This window comes from Phragmites australis, chromosome 14 (genome assembly GCF_958298935.1).
Source record: "Phragmites australis chromosome 14, lpPhrAust1.1, whole genome shotgun sequence".
In the NCBI taxonomy this organism is placed as follows: Eukaryota; Viridiplantae; Streptophyta; class Magnoliopsida; order Poales; family Poaceae; genus Phragmites; species Phragmites australis.
In genome coordinates this window covers 3902917-3923254 of record NC_084934.1, presented here as the reverse complement: position 1 = coordinate 3923254, position 20338 = coordinate 3902917, and the positions used below count along the sequence as shown (strand labels likewise).

At 41.0% G+C, this 20338-nt stretch overlaps 1 protein-coding gene and 2 long non-coding RNA genes across 5 annotated transcripts; 2 read left to right on the top strand and 1 right to left on the bottom strand.

Moving 5' to 3' along the window:
- The first annotated feature begins 595 nt into the window (after nucleotides 1-595).
- Nucleotides 596-1603, top strand: LOC133890460 (uncharacterized). The gene is made up of 2 exons (XR_009904041.1): nucleotides 596-978; nucleotides 1419-1603. It is a non-coding gene; the product is annotated as an uncharacterized LOC133890460 (long non-coding RNA).
- A 5515-nt stretch (nucleotides 1604-7118) lies between these two features.
- LOC133890459 (uncharacterized) lies at nucleotides 7119-8126 on the top strand. Its single transcript, XR_009904040.1, has 2 exons — nucleotides 7119-7501; nucleotides 7942-8126. It is a non-coding gene; the product is annotated as an uncharacterized LOC133890459 (long non-coding RNA).
- Nucleotides 8127-15678: 7552 nt separating this feature from the next.
- Nucleotides 15679-20003, bottom strand: LOC133890977 (uncharacterized). Of its 3 annotated transcripts, none has more exons than XR_009904129.1 (3): nucleotides 19049-20003; nucleotides 18471-18568; nucleotides 15679-16017 (listed from the first exon to the last, which is right to left on the bottom strand). XR_009904129.1 is itself a non-coding variant. In XM_062331645.1 (3 exons), exon 1 carries the CDS (start codon nucleotides 19842-19844, stop codon nucleotides 19059-19061), a length of 786 nt encoding a protein of 261 aa, XP_062187629.1. In that variant the 5' UTR covers nucleotides 19845-20003; the 3' UTR covers nucleotides 15679-16017; nucleotides 18537-18568; nucleotides 19049-19058. The 3 variants fall into 3 exon arrangements, 2 of the variants coding, with proteins under 2 accessions (XP_062187629.1, XP_062187628.1); XM_062331645.1 differs by having other exon boundaries at nucleotides 18537-18568; XM_062331644.1 differs by lacking the exon at nucleotides 18471-18568.
- Nucleotides 20004-20338: the final 335 nt, after the last annotated feature.

Genomic DNA, 20338 nt, shown 5'->3' with positions numbered 1-20338 from the left:
CGGCTGCTGTGTTTTGTGCTGGCCACCGTGAGAGAAGGAAGAAGCAAGCCACAGAGCCAGCGCAGGAAGAAGAAGCCAGGAAAGAGAAAGGAAGAAAGAGGAAAAAAAAAAGAAGAAGAGAAAAAGAGAAAAAAAAAAAGAAAAAGGGGAAAGTTGGAAATTTCGGATTTTCGTCGGATTCGTCGTCAATTTTTCGAAGGCGATTTCTCGGTAATTCCTGAACATTTGTGGTTGGATTAAATCAAATCAATCAATTCCTGTCGTATTATTTCATGTGATCAATAGTCTGTTTCGTTTCGGTAATCATTATTGATTCGAAGATACGATATCCGAGTCGAAGTATTTATTTCGATCATCAGAGCGAAGTCTAATTAGTGAGATTTTAGTTCGACTCTGAATTGAAAATAATGTATCATTTCATGTGATACAATTGTCTGTTCAGTTTTTTTGAATGTAGGCGTATACGCGACGTTTTCAGACGTAGAATTGACGCTTCATATTTTATGTGTTTTAGTTCTAATAGTATGCCTGTCCAGGTGGTACTATTTCTGGACGTTCTTGATCGAAATTTTCTTCATCGTCGGTAAAGGCAAGTGAATGTATTGTATGACTACGCTTTAACCTGTTATTGGGTTACCTACATTCTTTAATTACAATGCATTCATCTGATCTGAATAACTGATTATGAGCTGGTTACTATGCTGTTTACTTTTCCAGAAGTTTACTCGATGATTGATCTATGAAGTGCAGTAAGTACGATATGCCATTCTGCAGTTGTTCATTATTGTTTTATGCAATGTTGTTTTAAGTCTCAAGCATTTTTCGGGAGTTATGTCGGTTATGCTTGAAGCACGTCATACATATATATCTCATGCATTGGAAGTTTGTCGTCGTCTTCTGGCCGCGACCGTACCGGTACAGTACCGTATGTCACCCGAGGAGGGGTACGGTGCACACCCTTACGTTACCCGAGGAGGGGTAAGGGTGACCCTTACGTTACCCGAGGAGGGGTAAGGGTGAGAAGATCATATCATATGCATGGTTATGTCTTCTTAGGGTATGGTGCACACCCTTACGTTACCCGAGGAGGGGTAAGGGTAAGGAGAGCATATCATGTACATGGTTATGTCTTCTTATGGAATTCAATGAATCATTCGCATCAAATTTTATTTCCTTTAAGTTAGCTTGTATATAGATATATATGCGGCTCTGAAGGCTTATACCAATCGATTGTTAAAATATTTAATGTTATTGTTGGACTTGCTTAGTCAGAATTATTTCTCCTAGTGGTGGCGGTCTGTTTCATTACTAGTTTCTATTTAGAATTGTTAGCACATTCAACTGTGGCTAAATAGCTTTTTGTTAAAGTACCTTTCACTTGCTGAGATTTTCGAATCTCACCCGTGCTTTCTTTACAGGTATGTTTAGATGTTGACGTGCATTTTGGGGATGGATCTTGGTAGCTGCACACACTACCTCATCACCATGTTGATAGCTCAACCGGTGTTATAAATGGTGTTTTTGGTGGTCTGTCGTTTGCTTGGTTCATGTTGTGGTGAGACGCTGGTAGCGTCGTGAAGGTTATATATATGCTGGTTATATCTGTTTCTGCCTGTCTGTGATATTTCTTTTGGTCAGTTATACCTCTTTATAGAGGAAATGCTGCCAAAATGTCCTATTTTTCATATAAATAGGCTTAGTTGTAAAGTAGGGTGTTACAGCTTGGTATCAGAGCCTAGGCTTTAGGTCCTAGGTAATTGAATGATGAACCTGACACACTTGCACAAATAGAATGGGTATGGGATGCATTGCATTTCCTACGTCTTGCTTATCTTTGTTTGCTTATGTTTACTATCTCAAATAAGTATTATTGAAGTCACTTGTTTGATTCTTCACCTAATCTTTAGTGTTTTATCGTTGATCTATATTGTTAAGTTGTTGCAGTCAGTTCCATTAGAATGGTGTAGGATTTCTTTTCCCCATGGAGTCGGGGCAATCTTTTTGCCGATTGTGTGAAAATGTATTGATAGTGAGATCCTAATAGGGTTCTGGGAGTTTTTCTAATCTTTTGCTAGACTTGTACCCTAGTTGTTGATGTTTTGAGGATTAGTTAACCCCTCGTGTTTAAGTTGAAATGTTTATATACCTTATGTGTCAGTTTCTTTAATATCTGAGAATAATCTTTTATGGTTGGAATATCTATGCATGTGTTGAAATGATTATTTGAGGTAGTTATTTTGTTAAGTTAGCCTTTGTGGAAGAGTCCACTGGCTATGGGAGTTGAAATCATCGATTGCGTTGCAGCGACTGATTCGCGTCATAGTGACGCTAGTGGAGTGATGCCTAGGGCGTTGGTGTTGTTTAGAGGTTGTCAGAAAAATTGTGGCCTATAACATCATTATGAGGTGCTTTGTTGGCGTATCGTTATGGGAGTTGGTAGTTGAGTTTGATAAATTCTACTCGCCGAGTAGATTCCGAAGATAAGGGTTATTTGAATCTTTCCTGGCTAAGTAACCGGAGGTATCACTAGAGTCTGTTGTAGCAATTCTTCGAGTGGTTCTTGGTATATGGTTTGCTTTGAGACTTTCTTTCTTAGATTTCATGAATTGAGTGGATCTGAAGAAGTGGCTAGATCCTGGCTTAAGATTTTCCCGCAATGGAGCAGGTTTATGTTTGTTGCTCCAGTTTATTCTCTAAGCTGAAGTTTTCGCCAGGAAGTGTCTGGGTAGGTTTGCATACTGGAAGTTTGTTCCTATTGGGAGTAAATATCTGCTGTTACATAAAGTGATATTCTACGTACTTGGTCGCTAAGATGTCAATACGTGTTGTGAGAATAGCTTAAAATCGGTTTTATCTAAACTCTGGTTTGAGGGAAGAGCATTGTAAATAGTGGAGTTTATTCCAGAATTTAAGTGCTGAGATTAAAGTTATGTTTGGGAGCTAAGGGTTGCTCTCCTGTTTAAAGGAGTGTTGTGAAAGATGATGAACCATTGGGGTGTATCTTTGTAGTTTTGTTGCTGTTTAGGAGAGGGTATGTCTTCTAAGGACCCGGAGAGAAGTATTGTATACTAACGCTCAACCCATTGACGGTAAACTGGTGTTGCAAATGGTGTTTTCTAAACTAAATTGGAGTTGGATTAACAAGGTTGAGTTTGTAAAGGTCATATTTTCAACCCTCTCCATGAGCATTCCGTAGTGATTATCTTGTCGGCTAGATTAACTGATGTCTTTTCAACTTTCGAGGAGGATGTGTCTTTGCATGCAATTCTACTTTGAAGAAGTTGTGGTGTGGTTACCGATAGTGTGACTGGCCTGGGAATGTGAGCAAGATGTGAAGTTCTTTAGTATGCCAGTTTGGCATGTTTTGAACGTACCAGTCAACACAATTTATCTATTGGTCCAACTGCCTTTGGATGGGAGTGTTATGGTATTCAAGTTGGAAGGTGCAAGTCTAAACTAGTACCATGAAGGACGAGTCGTTAGATGTTTAGAAGGATTGAATTAGGCACGTGGTTGTAATCTCCTGATCACCCGTTCTAGACTTGGTGACATATCGAGATGAGATTGACCAACTGGAGGTTTATATCTTAACGTTGTGACTGTCTCTTGTGTAGATCTATCCACACTCGTATTTTTTTGGAGTTAGTGATGTTTGTAGAAGAAGTGAAGTGTTGATGTTTCTTTAAATCTTGAACCATAAAGGTTTAGAAATTGATCCTCCCTGTGAAAGAGTTGAAGTTGAAGCAAAGAAGGTTTATATTTCTTATTGGGGGGTTTCGACCCGAGTCTGTGGAGTTAGCCAAACAATATTTTTTGGTGTGATTGCATCCACCAAAAAGGATGTTTCTGGGCAACTAATGCCTTGGTTTTAGAACTAGTCGATGAGAGTGTCTCATAATTGGCTGGTATAGTATTAACAGAAATATTGTGTGTTCTTGGATTCATTTTTCCTTCTAAGAGTGAGAAGGCAACGGAATGGTAAAGACCGTCCAATGTAACCGAGATTCGAAGTTTTCTTGGATTCGCTGGCCATTACTGACATTTTATACAAGGTTCTTCCTTTATTGTAAAGCCTATGATTAGACTTACTGAGACGTGTGTTCCATTTGTATGGACTGATGAATGTGAGATAAATTTTCAAACTTTGAAGAATAAGTCAGTGAACGCTCCTTTTCTGGCTTTGCCCGAGAGTGGCAAGCGTTTCGCAGTCTACACCGATATTGTCCGAATTGGACTTGACTGTGTGCTTATGCAAGGAGGTCAAGTAATTGCATATACTTTCAGACAATTGAAAACTTATGAACAGAATTATCCAACTCATGACTTAGAATTGGCTGCAGTAGTTTTTGCCTTGAAGAGTTGGAGGCATTACCTGTATGGCGAGTCATGTGATATTTTCTCTGATCACAAGAGTCTCAAGTATATTTTCACTCAAGAGATCTGAATTTGAGACAACGAAGATGGTTAGAATTAATTAAAGACTATGATCTGACAATTCAGTATCATCTAGGGAAGACGAATGTGGTAGCAGATGCTTTTAACAGGACAGGTGTTCCTAAAACAGTAATGTCTATATTGTTGGATTTGAGTCGAATGAAGATTTCTTTTTGTTTTACTAGTACAATACAGAAGGGGACTCAAATGTTTATTTAGTCTACTATACATGAGCATATTCGTGAAGCTCAACAGCATGATTGTCTTCTTTAAGAAGTTCGAAAGAGAATTTTAACAGGAAAATCAAAAGAGTTTAGTATTGATGAGTATGGTGCAATACGCTTTAGAGGCTGTCTCTGTGTACTACAGAAGGCAGATATGAAAATGGATATATTGAGAGTAGCTCATCGGACTCTTTATACTATTTATCCAGGTGAAACCAAAATGTATCGAGATCTAAAGCAAAATTTTTGGTGGAAAAGGATGAAAGTGGATATTGCTAAGTATGTTGCAGCTTGTGGTGTCTGCCAACAAGTAAAGGCTGAACATAAAAGACCTGCAGGATTAATGCAACCCTTAGAAATTCCAGAATGGAAATGGGAACATATCGCTGTGGACTTTATTGTTGGATTGCCTCGTTCACCTCGAGCAGAGATGCTATTTGGGATGTTGTGGATAGGTTTACAAAATCCGCATATTTCATCCCAATGAAGATAACCAGTTCGGCACATATTTTGGCTCCCCTGTATATCAAGGAAATAGTGAGGTTGCATGATGTGTCAAAATCGATCATTTCAGATTGGAATTCTAAATTTGTATCCCAGTTTTAGCAGAGTTTGCTTATAATAATAGCTATCAAGCTAGTATTCAGATGGCTCCTTTTGAGACCTTGTATGGCCGAAGGTGTGTTTCTCCTTTGTGTTGGGATTTTGTTGGAGAGAGATCACTACTTGGTCTGGATTTGGTTCAGCAAACATCAGAAAAGGTATACCAAAATACATCATAACTTGTTGACTGCTCAGAGTCGACAAAAGAGCTATGTAGTTGTCCGGAGACGAGACTTAGTATTTGCAGTTGGCGACCATGTTCTTCTCGGGGTGTCGCCAACCAAAAGTATTGTACGTTTTGGTACCTCTGGGAAATTTAGCCCGAGGTACATTGGACCATTTCTAATCACAACCCGAGTAAGCGGTTGGTTTTACTATCTTGAATAACCAGGCTCGATGAGTGGAGTATCTATGTCTCCCATGTTTCTATGCTAAGAAAATATCTGAGAGACCCTGAGCATAAAATTGATGTTGAATCGATCACGATAGAGAAAGATTTGACCGTAAAGTGCCACCCAGTACGTATTCTGGATTCCTTAGAGCGAGTTATGAGAAGGAGGACTATCAAGTTTGTGAGGGTCCTTTGGACAAATCAATCAGAACGAGAAGCAATTTGGGAACTTAAAGAACAAATACGCAAAGAGTACCCTAAGCTCTTTGAGACTGGTGAGTCATAAGTTTTGAAATATTTCACCTTTATTCTATAGTTGCCATGGAAGCGGCAGAATTCGGGGACGAATTCCTTTAAGGTGGGGAGAATGTAATACTAAATTTTTTTTTAAGGGAAAAAGAGAGAGATTTGACAAAAAGTTGACTTTTTGATCCATTGCTCGTGTGGACGATCGGAGACCGTGGTTGCGTTCATCTCGTCGAGACGAACCCATTTTGCTATTCATACGTCCGTTCCGGGCACTTTGAGACCCGTAGCGAGCCCAATAAATTTAGACCATTAGTTGTTTAAAAAAAAAAAAAAAAAAGAAGAGATAAAGCTCCGGTCGTCACTCGATCCATCCAGACTCTTCGCTCACGTTCGCGTTTGCTCTCTCTTCTCGTTGCTGAGCACGTCGCTTGCCGCTGCTCCTGCCGTCGCCCGCGTGAGCCGCCGTGCGCCGCGCGCTGCTGCCGCCGCGCCGTCCGCCGACCGAGCCTGGCCTGCCGTCGCCGTCCTGCTCACCGCGTGCCTACGCCACCGCGCCTCGTGCTGTCCGCCTGCCGCGCGCGCGCCGCATGCAGCTGCGCGCCACTTGCCGCCGTGCTTTGTGCCGGCTGCTGTGTTTTGTGCTGGCCACCGTGAGAGAAGGAAGAAGCAAGCCACAGAGCCAGCGCAGGAAGAAGAAGCCAGGAAAGAGAAAGGAAGAAAGAGGAAAAAAAAAAGAAGAAGAGAAAAAGAGAAAAAAAAAAGAAAAAGGGGAAAGTTGGAAATTTCGGATTTTCGTCGGATTCGTCGTCAATTTTTCGAAGGCGATTTCTCGGTAATTCCTGAACATTTGTGGTTGGATTAAATCAAATCAATCAATTCCTGTCGTATTATTTCATGTGATCAATAGTCTGTTTCGTTTCGGTAATCATTATTGATTCGAAGATACGATATCCGAGTCGAAGTATTTATTTCGATCATCAGAGCGAAGTCTAATTAGTGAGATTTTAGTTCGACTCTGAATTGAAAATAATGTATCATTTCATGTGATACAATTGTCTGTTCAGTTTTTTTGAATGTAGGCGTATACGCGACGTTTTCAGACGTAGAATTGACGCTTCATATTTTATGTGTTTTAGTTCTAATAGTATGCCTGTCCAGGTGGTACTATTTCTGGACGTTCTTGATCGAAATTTTCTTCATCGTCGGTAAAGGCAAGTGAATGTATTGTATGACTACGCTTTAACCTGTTATTGGGTTACCTACATTCTTTAATTACAATGCATTCATCTGATCTGAATAACTGATTATGAGCTGGTTACTATGCTGTTTACTTTTCCAGAAGTTTACTCGATGATTGATCTATGAAGTGCAGTAAGTACGATATGCCATTCTGCAGTTGTTCATTATTGTTTTATGCAATGTTGTTTTAAGTCTCAAGCATTTTTCGGGAGTTATGTCGGTTATGCTTGAAGCACGTCATACATATATATCTCATGCATTGGAAGTTTGTCGTCGTCTTCTGGCCGCGACCGTACCGGTACAGTACCGTATGTCACCCGAGGAGGGGTACGGTGCACACCCTTACGTTACCCGAGGAGGGGTAAGGGTGACCCTTACGTTACCCGAGGAGGGGTAAGGGTGAGAAGATCATATCATATGCATGGTTATGTCTTCTTAGGGTATGGTGCACACCCTTACGTTACCCGAGGAGGGGTAAGGGTAAGGAGAGCATATCATGTACATGGTTATGTCTTCTTATGGAATTCAATGAATCATTCGCATCAAATTTTATTTCCTTTAAGTTAGCTTGTATATAGATATATATGCGGCTCTGAAGGCTTATACCAATCGATTGTTAAAATATTTAATGTTATTGTTGGACTTGCTTAGTCAGAATTATTTCTCCTAGTGGTGGCGGTCTGTTTCATTACTAGTTTCTATTTAGAATTGTTAGCACATTCAACTGTGGCTAAATAGCTTTTTGTTAAAGTACCTTTCACTTGCTGAGATTTTCGAATCTCACCCGTGCTTTCTTTACAGGTATGTTTAGATGTTGACGTGCATTTTGGGGATGGATCTTGGTAGCTGCACACACTACCTCATCACCATGTTGATAGCTCAACCGGTGTTATAAATGGTGTTTTTGGTGGTCTGTCGTTTGCTTGGTTCATGTTGTGGTGAGACGCTGGTAGCGTCGTGAAGGTTATATATATGCTGGTTATATCTGTTTCTGCCTGTCTGTGATATTTCTTTTGGTCAGTTATACCTCTTTATAGAGGAAATGCTGCCAAAATGTCCTATTTTTCATATAAATAGGCTTAGTTGTAAAGTAGGGTGTTACAGGTTAATTATCTGATAAGCCAGTAGCTATCTAGCTAGAACAAGTAGCACGTTTGCACGAGAAGAAGAAAGTTACTGGAAAGGAAAATTATTTGCACGCGGGAGAAACCATTTTCATTTGCTTGGGGAGAGCATGTGCATCTCGCGGCGGCCATTATGATGTTGCTGCGTCTCTGTTAGGGTGGGTGGTCGGGCATTTCCTTTGGCGCCATCACTCGTTTGATTTCTTTCTTATTTGTAAGACCACATCTGTCCCATGAACAAAATTACAAATATAATGTTGAACCATGTTGTTGTAGCAGTTTTTTTTCTTTTTCTTTTTTCAATTCGCCAGAACCAGAAGAGGTGCTGTTGCAAGACTACGATGAAAACTTAAACTTGTTTTATAGAAGGAAAACTCAATTAAACATTTTGTACAAAATGATTATGAAGGCAAGGCAATTTTCTAAAGTGACCGCTGGCCACAAAGCCCCTCTCTCGTAATCATGTAATTAAGTCATTGCTACGGACAATTCTCTACAACTAGAAGCTTTTGCACAACGTAGAGAAAATATTTGTGCATTTGGTCAATTAAAACCGTGTGCAAATCACACTCATACTTGTGCATCAATTTGACACACCAAGCCTGTACCTAAAAATGTACAAATGGACCGTCTACTGAACCAGCCCGAGGTACGATGCTGTAGGTACGGTCTAAGCACGACACGGTCCGAGCTGAGACGGGTCGGGCTAGCACTGCATGAGGCCATGAGCCGTGCCTGAGCTGGAGCGTGCGGCACAATCCGACTGAGTCGGGCCGGCACGGCACGCATAGGTCCGGTTATTTTCTATTTTCTATATTTTTAATTTTATAGCTATTTTTTTATCTATTTTCTATATTTTTATCATATTTTCTATATATTTTTAATTTTGTAGCTATTTTTTATTTTTATCGGACTGGCTGTACCGACGGGCCGTCCGTGCCTGTTGTGCCCGTCGGACTGGCCGTGCCGCTGGGCCGCAATCGTGTTCGGACCGGCCCGACACGGCACGGTGACCGACAGGTCGTGTCGTGGGCTGAGGAGGAGGCACGCGGGCCGACACGGCATAACCCGTTACAGTAGCCGGACCGTTCAGACTGTACCGTAGCCGGGCCGTGCCGGGTCAGCCCGAGTGGCCCATTTGGCCATCTCTACCTGTGCCCCTTGAAGACAAGCCACCATATGATATAGTGACCTACGTTGTGAGCGAAAGGAGTGTGGTCTGTGTTGGAGCGGCGAAGCACTACATTAGTAAGATAGTGGTGAGCATTTAGCTGTGCCTAGTAAAATACACTCTGATATATAGGAGGAGCTCTAATGTCCACAGCCACGGGGTTATCCGTCCGTAGAGCGTGACACTCGTGAGAGGCTCATACGTAGCTTAGTGGTGAGAGCTAACTCACTCATACCATAATAAAAAGTCATCGTGCAGAATTTATGTTTTTTTTAACTCATTTACATTTCGCAATTTCTTATTGCGTTATTTATCTTCTATATTTACCTTTTTTAAATTATATGTGCAATTGTTAGGATTAAAACCTAGGGTGCAAAATTTTATGACAGAGTAGCCAAACTAAATAAACTTAAAACACGTCTAGATTAAAATCAATTTAGGTTTACCTTGTTACATTAAGCTGAATAATTTTTAAAAACTCTAATTCACACCCATTTTAGTACGTCGTCGGTACTGATTCTTACATCATGAGGCAGGATCTTGTGACCGAGTGGTGCCACCATCACGTTGTTGCGTCTCTGTTAGGGTGGGTGGGCAGTTCTTTCGCGCCATCACTTATTTGATTTCTTATTTGTCCTGTTTTTGTAACATCTTTCCTGACTAAAATCTAAAATTAGATACATATGCGATCGTATTTATCGAAATAGAAAATATTCGGTATTTATTTATCGAAAACTAACTTTCGATACATCGTGCGTCAAAAAAGCGGATCTGACCATATTTAGCATACGAGATGTCAAATATATATATTCAGCACCTTATATGCTAAAAATCAGATATATTCAGCATATAAAGTGCTGAATATAACATTATAGTTCATATTCGACATATCATATACCAAAAATCAGATGTAGATGTTGAATATGGCTGTATCGGCATATGAGGTTTCCAATATAAAATGATAGGATCAGAGTAACCGCAGCCGGTACAGGTCATATTCGACACACGAGGTATCGAATACGGTACTGTAGCCCATATTTGACACCTCATGTGCTAAATACACCTGATTTTCGGCATATAAAGAGCCGAATATGCCATATTCGGTACCTTGCGTGCCGAATATGGTCGGATCGGTGTTTTTTCGACGTACAGTGTACCGAAAGTCAGTTTTCGGTAAATAAAATATCTAATACGGATGTTAAAATTGTAAATATGATGATATATTGTCTATTTCGATAAATACAGTCGTATATGTTGTCTAATTTTGGATTTTGGCCATCTCCCTTCGTGTACCCCATCTATCCCGTTAACAAAATCACAAATATTGAGGGAAAAAACATGTTGTTTTCTTAGGGGGGAAGGAGAAAAATGTTGTTTATGAAAAGAGGAAGGAAAATATATAATACGCATAGCTGGATCTGGAACAAACAGGGCAAATGGAAATGCATATGTTTTTTTTAGACAATGGGAAAAATGGAAATGCAGATGTAAATCTATATGTCCATCCACATATGTACACCACAGAAATGGCATCACACCCTGAACTATAGGTAGAAGTAGATCAACGTGATGCGACAACAGGGTTGACTTGAATTGTTAGCAGTGTGGTCTCACTCTCAACAAGAGTTTGAGTAGCGGTGAAGTGCCACGGTACAGATGGAGACCGGCCGCATTGAACGCCAAAGAAAAGATGGAAAATGACTGGTAGAAATTGAATTGAAGGATGGAGAAAAAAGGTTTCCTGTTACCTGGGGATGGAAAATGACCGGCATCAGAAATTTTGTGTACTAGCTAGCTGCTTCCTTAGGTTTGCAGCAATCACTGGATTAAATTACCAGTGTCGGTGACTCACACTAGCCTCGATCAGCTGCTTTTCTTTTGCCTGATGGTGGATGGATGACTCGGATTAATGCTACAATCAGGCAATGCTGTGCACTAACAGTGGAATTAATCAATAAAATAGTAGTGCAAAGCTGTGCATGCTAGGGGTGGGCAAAAATACCCCATACCGAAAACCGAGCCAAACTACTTGAGACCAAATTTGAATTATCCGAGACCGAAATTTCGGATAGTATTTCTGGGTATAGGTCCTAGATAACCGATTTTTTTGTTTTTTCGGGTATGTTCCTCGGGTATCCGAAATATCATTATGTTCTTTTCATTTAGTGTTTCTGGAGAGGAAAAGTGTTCTTTTTTATTTGATGTTATAATGTTTTGAGAAGAGACATATACATATATGTTTCTATAGCGTATTTAGTGTGTGAATTGTGATTCATTATACAAGATATGAGACTCAATTTTATTGTCTATCGGTTAATATGGGTAGTTTAGGATAAACAAATTTGATAAGATAGTAAATGACAACTTTACTAAGGGCATGTGGTAAGCTTTTTTTTTTCTTTTTCTTAATAACTATGCATAAATCTAAAATATAAAACTAAAAATAATAAAAGGAGTACCATATAAAAATTTTGGGTATTTTAGGTATTACGGGTACCCGAACCGAAATTTCGGTAACTGAATTTTCGGCCCGAATTTTTGAACCATATTTTAGGTACTAATTTCAAAAGACCGAAATTCAAAATACCCGAAATACCCGGATCGAAAATTCAGTATACCTGAACGCCCACCCATATACATGCATGCGCCCGGTATCAGAAATCAAGTGGAGCACCTAAAAATGGCAACACCAACCCATTAATATTAGCGCAAATGCCAACAAAATCATAAATTTTAAAATCCCAAAAAAGATTAAATGTTTAAAAACGCATTCGGTTCTTGAACCACAAAATATAGTACAGATTCTCAAATATCTTTTGTGTGAACCGACTAGGGGATGTTTGGGAGAAACGGAAACATTTCTCCAGTGTTTCTGCAGAATCGGTATCAAACGGGTGTGAGCGTCGCCGGTTTCACCGTGAATCGGCTGAAACATTTCTCCATTTTTCGCCTAGCACGGTGAATCGCCTGGATATTGGTTTCATAGGAGGATCGGTCGCCTGTTCCCAGCATGCCCCTGACTGTCGTCCGAGCCCTGCTGCCCGCGCCATTGATGGAGAGTAGGAGTCAGAGGAAGCATCGAGGAGAAGAGTAGGGGTAGGGAAGGGATAACGACGATGGATGGGTGGATGAGCAACGGTTGGGTTTGCTCAAAAGAAAGAACAATATGGTGTAGGACCTGTTTTCTTGGACCCATCTGTCATTGATGTTTAAATGGATTTTCATTGTACCAATGTTTTCAATTTTTGTTAATAATACTTGTTAGTCCTACATTTTCTGCGATTAAAATGGTCAATTGCACCACCGTCCCCATAACAAGAGCAAATTTGTGAAAAGCGTCATCATTTCTTTCAAGAAATCGGATCCCACCAGCTTACTAAACGATTTTTAGTGATGATTCTGATTCACTAGACAAATATTACCAGATAGAATCCAAAATTGATATGTTTCTGAGAGAATCTATATCCCTAACAAATGGGTCCTAGGATTCATATATCTAAATTGATCGAAGTCTCCATTACAGATTAAAATACGAAAACACGTAATATATCTATATCTATTTTATTATTTTGATCATTGAAAGTTCATACCAAATTCGAAATCTTACAGCCAAAATTTGTTATTTCATTATATTTAGGATTCAGAATAATTAGGAGAACATATATCATAACTAATGAAATTCTTTCACCGAATACTTAATACCGTATTAACAGCCATGCTTTTAATAGCAGGTAGCAAAAATTATTTGTTCCCTTGTATGCTTTGTGATAACTGATTGACCCATCTCTTACCACGTATGAGGTAGTACTAATATCAGCCATCCGATCAACTCACAATAGACGATCCACGTTAACTTGGAGTACCTAAAAAATCCTATATATAAACATATGATTCTACAAGCAGCTCTAGATCGAGTCAGTAAGAAGACATAATTTTATCGTCAACCATGACTGGCCAATGGTTTATTGGTCAACCGGCATGATTACATTTTTCCTACCTTTTAATTTTTTGTTCAACCGAAACCTCGTGATTGTGCGATTGTCTTACCAAATGTCCAATGATTCAATTTCTTAAAATCCAAATCATTCCCCTCTTGACACTTGATACATACCAAGCTGAACGATAATATGCATTATTGCACGCATACAAATAGCGCACCTTCAGACCAAACTTGTCACGGATCGAGGGCACGTTGCAGCACAGCTTCATATATTCTCGCATCACTAGATGTGTCGTTGATTTGTTCTCGTCTACCGATCGGTTTGCATCATACGTTAACTCATTGTTCATCCTATTGTCATATTTCATGTTATTAGCATACTGATCAGTTCAATCATGTTTGCTCGGTTCCAGTAAATAAACTAACAGTGATAATACATTACCATTATCGGTTTGTAGTTAAAGCTGACAGTGATAACCAGTTCTTTAACTAGCAGGATTATCACAACCAATTGCTCAATACTGATATTAAATCAGCAGTGATAGAGTTTCCTGTCGCAGTGCTTGATGGTGTCAAGAGGACTGAACCGAACCGAGTGTATATATGCTAACGACAGGTAGGATAATTGGATGAAGAATGGACGGACATGTGATGCAAGGAATACGTTGCCGAAGACGGGGAAAAAGATTTCAAGAACACACATGTACTGATGTGGATGAAGCTGCTGCGCATGCAACCTGAAGTGGATGTAATTGTAGTGAAAGCCTGCTCCTGTTTGCAACAAATATATATCTAACCTAGGAAGGAGAACAAAGTTAAAGCAACTGAAGTAATAGGTCTCCTCACGCTTCCCGTATCTTTGCGGCCTTCTCCCGTATTTTTTTCCTCCTCCTGTTTTCCTATAGCAGTAGAAAAGATGTCTGCCGGAGGTGTTCTACTTCTCATCGTATCCATTCCTGTAGCAGTCGATTCCCCCTCTACTGGAGATGACTTTAGACTATCCCTAACCATATTCTCTCCATTTAATTTTTTCTGATTTTTTTCCTCATTCTCGTTCCTCTATTTTCTTCTATCTCCAATAGCTTTCTTTCGAAGGTATTCGTGAAATAAAATAAAAGAGAATCTCGTTCTACAGAATAATCTTGAGAAAACTTTCGTGATAAAAACCGTAAAAAATAGTTGAAATGCTAAAAAAACAAAAAATCCCTTGGCTGAGAGAAAAATCCCTTCACTGAGAGAATTTCATCCGTAAAAAACTCCCTTCAGGATAGTCTTGGCCGCATGCTGCTCCCACCCCGAGTGCGCTGTCGTCCCCGCTTGCAGTCTGAAGGAATCTGGGCCTTCGCATCAGAAGAAATGGAGGGTCCATATTCATTTGAGAGTACATTAATTTATTATTCCTTTCTTTTAGATACTTATTTCTAATTTAGCATTCTAATTTAGCTTGGTTGCCTTCTGGAGCATCAGTGGCAGATACAGAACTGAAAATTATAAGCTCTCCTTTTTTTTCTTCCTCTTTTCATTCTCATCTTCTTTTTCATCCTCTATGCCCAAAAAATGAGGGAGGGGACGAACATATAAATCTGCAACAGATTGTGACTACTAGTAATAGAAAAGTCTCATGTCATGCATGCATTGGGCAACGGAAATTGTAAATCAATCTAGCAGAGGTTGAACATATAAAACTTGCAGATTGTAACTACCAGTAGTAATAGGAAAGTCTCATGTCATGTCAAGCATGCTTTGTTTTCTTGCCATCGAATTTATGACAGCTACATACGTGAGCATTGCGTATACATGGACACAAAATATTACAGCAGGTCGTCCGCAGCTACCAGTGGCCGAAAGTGCTATCGCTACCGGTGCCGTCTACAACTAATGCAGTATAGAACTATATGGTCATAAGAGGGGGACGGACTAAGATCCTGTGACTTCACCTCATCGTCACCAACATATGAGAGCGAATCAATGCGTCAGTAATGATATCATGAAATGTGAAACCAGACCCACACGTCAGTGACAATATCACCGACATCAGAGGATCCCGATCGGGGGACTGTAGCGAGCTGGCCTTCAATAGCATTTAGCACCGACCTCATGGTTTCGTTTCCACCCGGGGGCTTCGTTATCACCTGCATCTATACAGAATTACTGGTACACACCATTGATCCTATCTATCCGTACCTGAATTCCCTGACACATGGGACCCTTCCACGCTTTCTTAACCTTTTCTCTAGCATTCCATCAAAAGGAAATGCGCTACATAGTATCTCGCAAGGAGAAACATGGTTTAAGCAACCGAATCAAACTGAAGAGCTCAAGTCAATTATGCTGGATAGGGTCACCAAAATCACAAGATGACAAGGTTCAGATTTCAGACAAAGATGAAATAAGCTGTCCATATCCCTAACTTAACAGTTAACACAAGCTCTGGCCTCTTTACGTACATTGCATCAGAACAAAGTCCCCTCCCATCAAAGAGTGCTACACTGACAAGGTTCTCTTCTCACAATACTAAGTACCTGGACACAGACGGAATGGTGAAGCAACGGTGGAATCAGCGGATTTTCCATAAGGTGTGATTATGATCCTTTCTCGCATTACGAAAATCTTCCATAGGTATGGCACAAAGAAGCTTAACCCTGGGCAGGTGATTGACAAGTCATTAGAAAATACAGCAAAACAGGTGCAGCTATTATATTAGTGCAACAAAAAAGATACAATCTAACTATATCTTTGCAAATAAATGAATGATGGCGCAAAATAACAAGGTATATTAAGCATAACATGGATTTAAGCTGAACCATATCAGGCAACTGTAGTAGCATTGTTGTTTAGTTCCAGTATCAGGCAAACAAAAACTGCAATAGCATTGTTGTTAAGTTGTAGTATCAGGCAAACAAAAACACCAGTAGATGTTTAGTTCTAGTATCAGGCAAACAAAAACAACAGTAGATGTTTAGTTCTAGTATCAGGCAAACAAAAACTGCAGTAGCATTGTTGTTAAGTTGCAGTATCAGTCAAACAAAAACAACAGTAGAATTGATGTTTAGTTCCGGTATCAGGCAAACAAAAACTGCAATAGCATTGTTGTTTAGTTCCAGTATTAGTCAAACAAAAAAAGTAGCTTGATACCACATACTGCCAAGGTTGTCAGAATCGAAGATTCTAAATCGGATTAGAGACTTGATGGTAGGATCACAAGTCCCAACATCGACATAGATTCTACCTGATTCTACCAAAAAATATATATATCATTTTTTGTTATTCCAAGAGTGATTTGAGTGCTTATTACTCATTTATCACATATTTTGGTTCACAATTATATGTTCACCTCACATGCAATGGTGTTTCCCATACCATATCTAAGAATGGGACCCACAGGGAAATAAAAAATCCAACTGTTTCTTTCTCTCCCTCCCACGACCTCTCTTCCTCACACACGCAGCTTTCTTCCCCCATTCTCTCTTCTCCTCACAGTAACACTTCCACCTCCTTAATCCGCCGCCAGAGTGGCCTATTTTGCCACTGGTGGCCATCAAACAGACTCCTTGTGCTCCCTCACTTCCGTTTATTCGTTTTCCCAAGTCGATTTTGCCTCTATATACTTTGATTTGAGCCCTAGATCAGGCACTGATGCCTGTGTGGAGGGTCTTCCTGCACACGTGACACGCCTAGCCACCCAACAAACTCTCTTCGCCACTGTCTCCCAGAGGGTCACCCCTCTATACACTTCTCCGACGCCTCGAACGCCAGCGCCTACGTATTCTAACAGCGATTTGGAGCAAGGTTCCATCTGATTGTACACCCTGGAGCACGGTTTTACTGCAATTCTATGGAATACGACTCAGGAGCGACTTAGATCGTTGTAGGGAATGTAGGTTTGTAAAGTCGTACGATTCTACAATCTGAATCGCGATTTTAACAACCATGCATACTGCATCTAAATGCCAGCAACTAGGATATAAACTATGTTATCCAGGGGCTGGTTGGATCCTAATCAGCCCTGTCCAAGGGTTAAAAGCATTCCAGTTATATCATGTGGTTCAGTATTGTCATAATGAACCTGTGACAACTGAACATATAAGGGAAGGCAAAAACTGGAAGTTGGTCTAGAGTTATAACACAGAATCAATGGGCACACGTCAGTACTCAGCACTAATGTGGTCAGTGGGGGTAAGCTTCGTACTGACAAAATAAATCCATAGTCAACCATGACTTTACATGAAACAGGGCAGCAAATGCTAAATCTAAAAACTGATGCTTAGATATGATTAATGAGAAACTGGATGATCATTTGAATACATCGGCATGGCACATCAATCAACTACCAATAACAAGGCGAGTATTAAATATTTATGTGTACAACACCTATTCAAAGAATCAACATTAGAGCAATTTTGTGATCCTCGCATCAGATTTGTTAATAAAATTCTAAATTTCAGTTACAGTAGAGTACTAAATCAAAATGATGACCTTGATCCTAATATGCTACACTTTAATCACTTACAGTAACGATCTAATACTAATCCAAAGTAGCTTTAGTGATAAATGCTATGCTGAAATACAATATGAGCAAAAATTGGATGAGGCAATTATATTAAGCCAAAAAGAATTTTTCTTTAATCAGCGTCTTCATTCCAAAAAAGAATCAAATTTATCTGAGGAAATTTCATCAAAGCCTTGGTACATGATCATCCGATGTACCTATCAACGGATTTGCTGGAAAGATTTCCATTGTACTGCATTGCATTGTTTCTTTAATTAATAACTAATTAACCTAGTGCTCCACACATAATTCCTGTCCAACCAAACATAGTATACCAAATGTTCACTGGTCAAGATATTTCAGTGCAGACCAAAAAAACAGCTTGCATAGTATCCCAGGGCCCAGAAATTAATGAATAGTAAGAAAGAGACCTACAACAAAAGAGCTAAGTTCAGGCTTAAACTTATTTCATTCTTTCCGTGCTATTCTTCCAGACATGATACATAAATATAAGAACTCAAAGTTTGCTAGAACTAAACTAGCAATCACCACCAGTCATTAACTTACTTGAATTTTAGCATTAAGCATGCAAAAAGTAGCACTTACTTGCTACTGCACTTATATCACACTTCAAACCAGAAGGTATAAAACAAAGGGGATTCAGAAGTATACTGGTATGAGAACGGCAAGCAAATTGACAGATCCTGTAAGAGAACAAAGAAAAATCGCCTCCATGAGACCGTAATGGCATTGAGAACTGTAGCCTGAACAAACAACATCAATGCACAGGGAGGTAACAAGAGTGATTCTTAGGTCAAAGCTACACTTGGCAGCACAAGGTTACTTGATGAATAACGATAATGGATTTTCAAATTAGGTGCTAAATTGCTAGTGATCATGTTTTACCCAAGAAAATAATATTTTTCACACTGGTACAAGTATTTGAGTGCATAAAATGTATGACTGCTAGATATCAGGTGGACCACGCACCGCAAGCTATGGCAGGTTCGAGTCACGCATCTAATTATACCAAAAACACAGATAGCGATGTTATAAACAATCAAACAGATCTCATCAGCTAAACATTGTGCAAAACCATAGAATCTGATGTGATAGATATGTAACCATGACACAAAGTTCAGAAGACAATCAACACTAAACAAAAATGTAGCACTCAAACTTACAGGCAAGAAGCTACTGCGGCGGGTTCTGTCCAGGCTGCTGCGGCCCAGGCGGCGGGGGCGGCATCCCAGGCCTGTGTTGTCCGAAAGGCGGTGGAGGCATCCCTGGCCTCATCCCGGGCGGTGGTGGCCCCGGCATCCCAGGCCTTACCTGTGGCGGCCCCATCGGCGGTGGTCCCCTCATGAACTGCTGCGGCGGTCCCCCAGGGAACGGAGCAGGCGGGCGTTGGAACTGCATTGGCATCTGCGGTGGCATTCCAGGCCGCATGGGCGGGACCATCTGCCCCGGCGGCGGGCGCACGACCTGCGGGTAGGCCACCGGCGGCGCTGAGAGGTTCGGCATCGGCGGCCGCGAGATCTGGGGCTGCATCATGCCGGGGGCAGGCCCGCCGACGCCCCTGACCGGTCCCGCGAGGCCCGGAGCGGCATGGAGCAGCGGGCCGGTGGGCATCCCACGTCCGGCAGCGCGCCCAACACCCGGGCCCGCGAGCGCGCCCCCGGCCGCGGCGGCCTTGGCGCGGGACTCGTCGGGCGGCGGCGGGCCCTCGACGGTCATGGAGACGACCTCCTCGCCGCGGAGGAGGAGGAGGCCGAGCGTGCGGCGCTCCTCGCGGTCGCCAGTGGTCTTGGAGGACTTGGAGGGCGGGAGGCGGCGGAACTCCTCGCAGTCGCCGAGGACGAGATTCATGTGGCGGTCGAAGGCCATGAACTTGCCCACGAGCTGGCGGCCGTCCTGGATCGTCACGCGCATGCGGTAGTTGATGAACTGGAGCATCTTGGATCCTCTAGGGTTCGACATGGCGGCGGCAACCGGGGTGCACGGCGCCGGGGGAGGGCCGCGGCTGCTAGGGTTAGGGTTTCGGCGGCGAGGAAGAGGAGGAGGAGGCAGCGGCGGCGGAGATGGGGAAGGGTTTTCGAGGGGGTTTGAGTTGGTGTGGGACCTCCTGGGTGCGGAGAAACGGACAGATGACGTGGGCTCGTGGCTCGTGGGCTTTATGTATTGTCGGTTAGTCGTGGGCTCGATTGAATCAAAATAAAAGAATTTTTTTAGTATTTATAAAAGTATATGTCTATTTTAAAATATTGTATATCTAGTGTACCATTATCAGTTGCATAAAAAAATAAAAAAATATAACGTTCTATTGTTTCAAAATTCAAATCATTATTAAAATAATTAGAAAACATTATATATATAGAGAGAGAGAAAGAGAGTAGAGGATACTACGGTCTACCTCTCAAAAAAAATGAAGGAAAAATATATTTGGTACAATAACAAAAGAAAGACAACAGACT

What these genes read in the sequence shown, in the direction of transcription:
- LOC133890977 (XM_062331645.1), bottom strand. Translation starts at nt 19,844, where the DNA reads ATGTCGAACCCTAGAGGATCCAAGATGCTCCAGTTCATCAACTACCGC.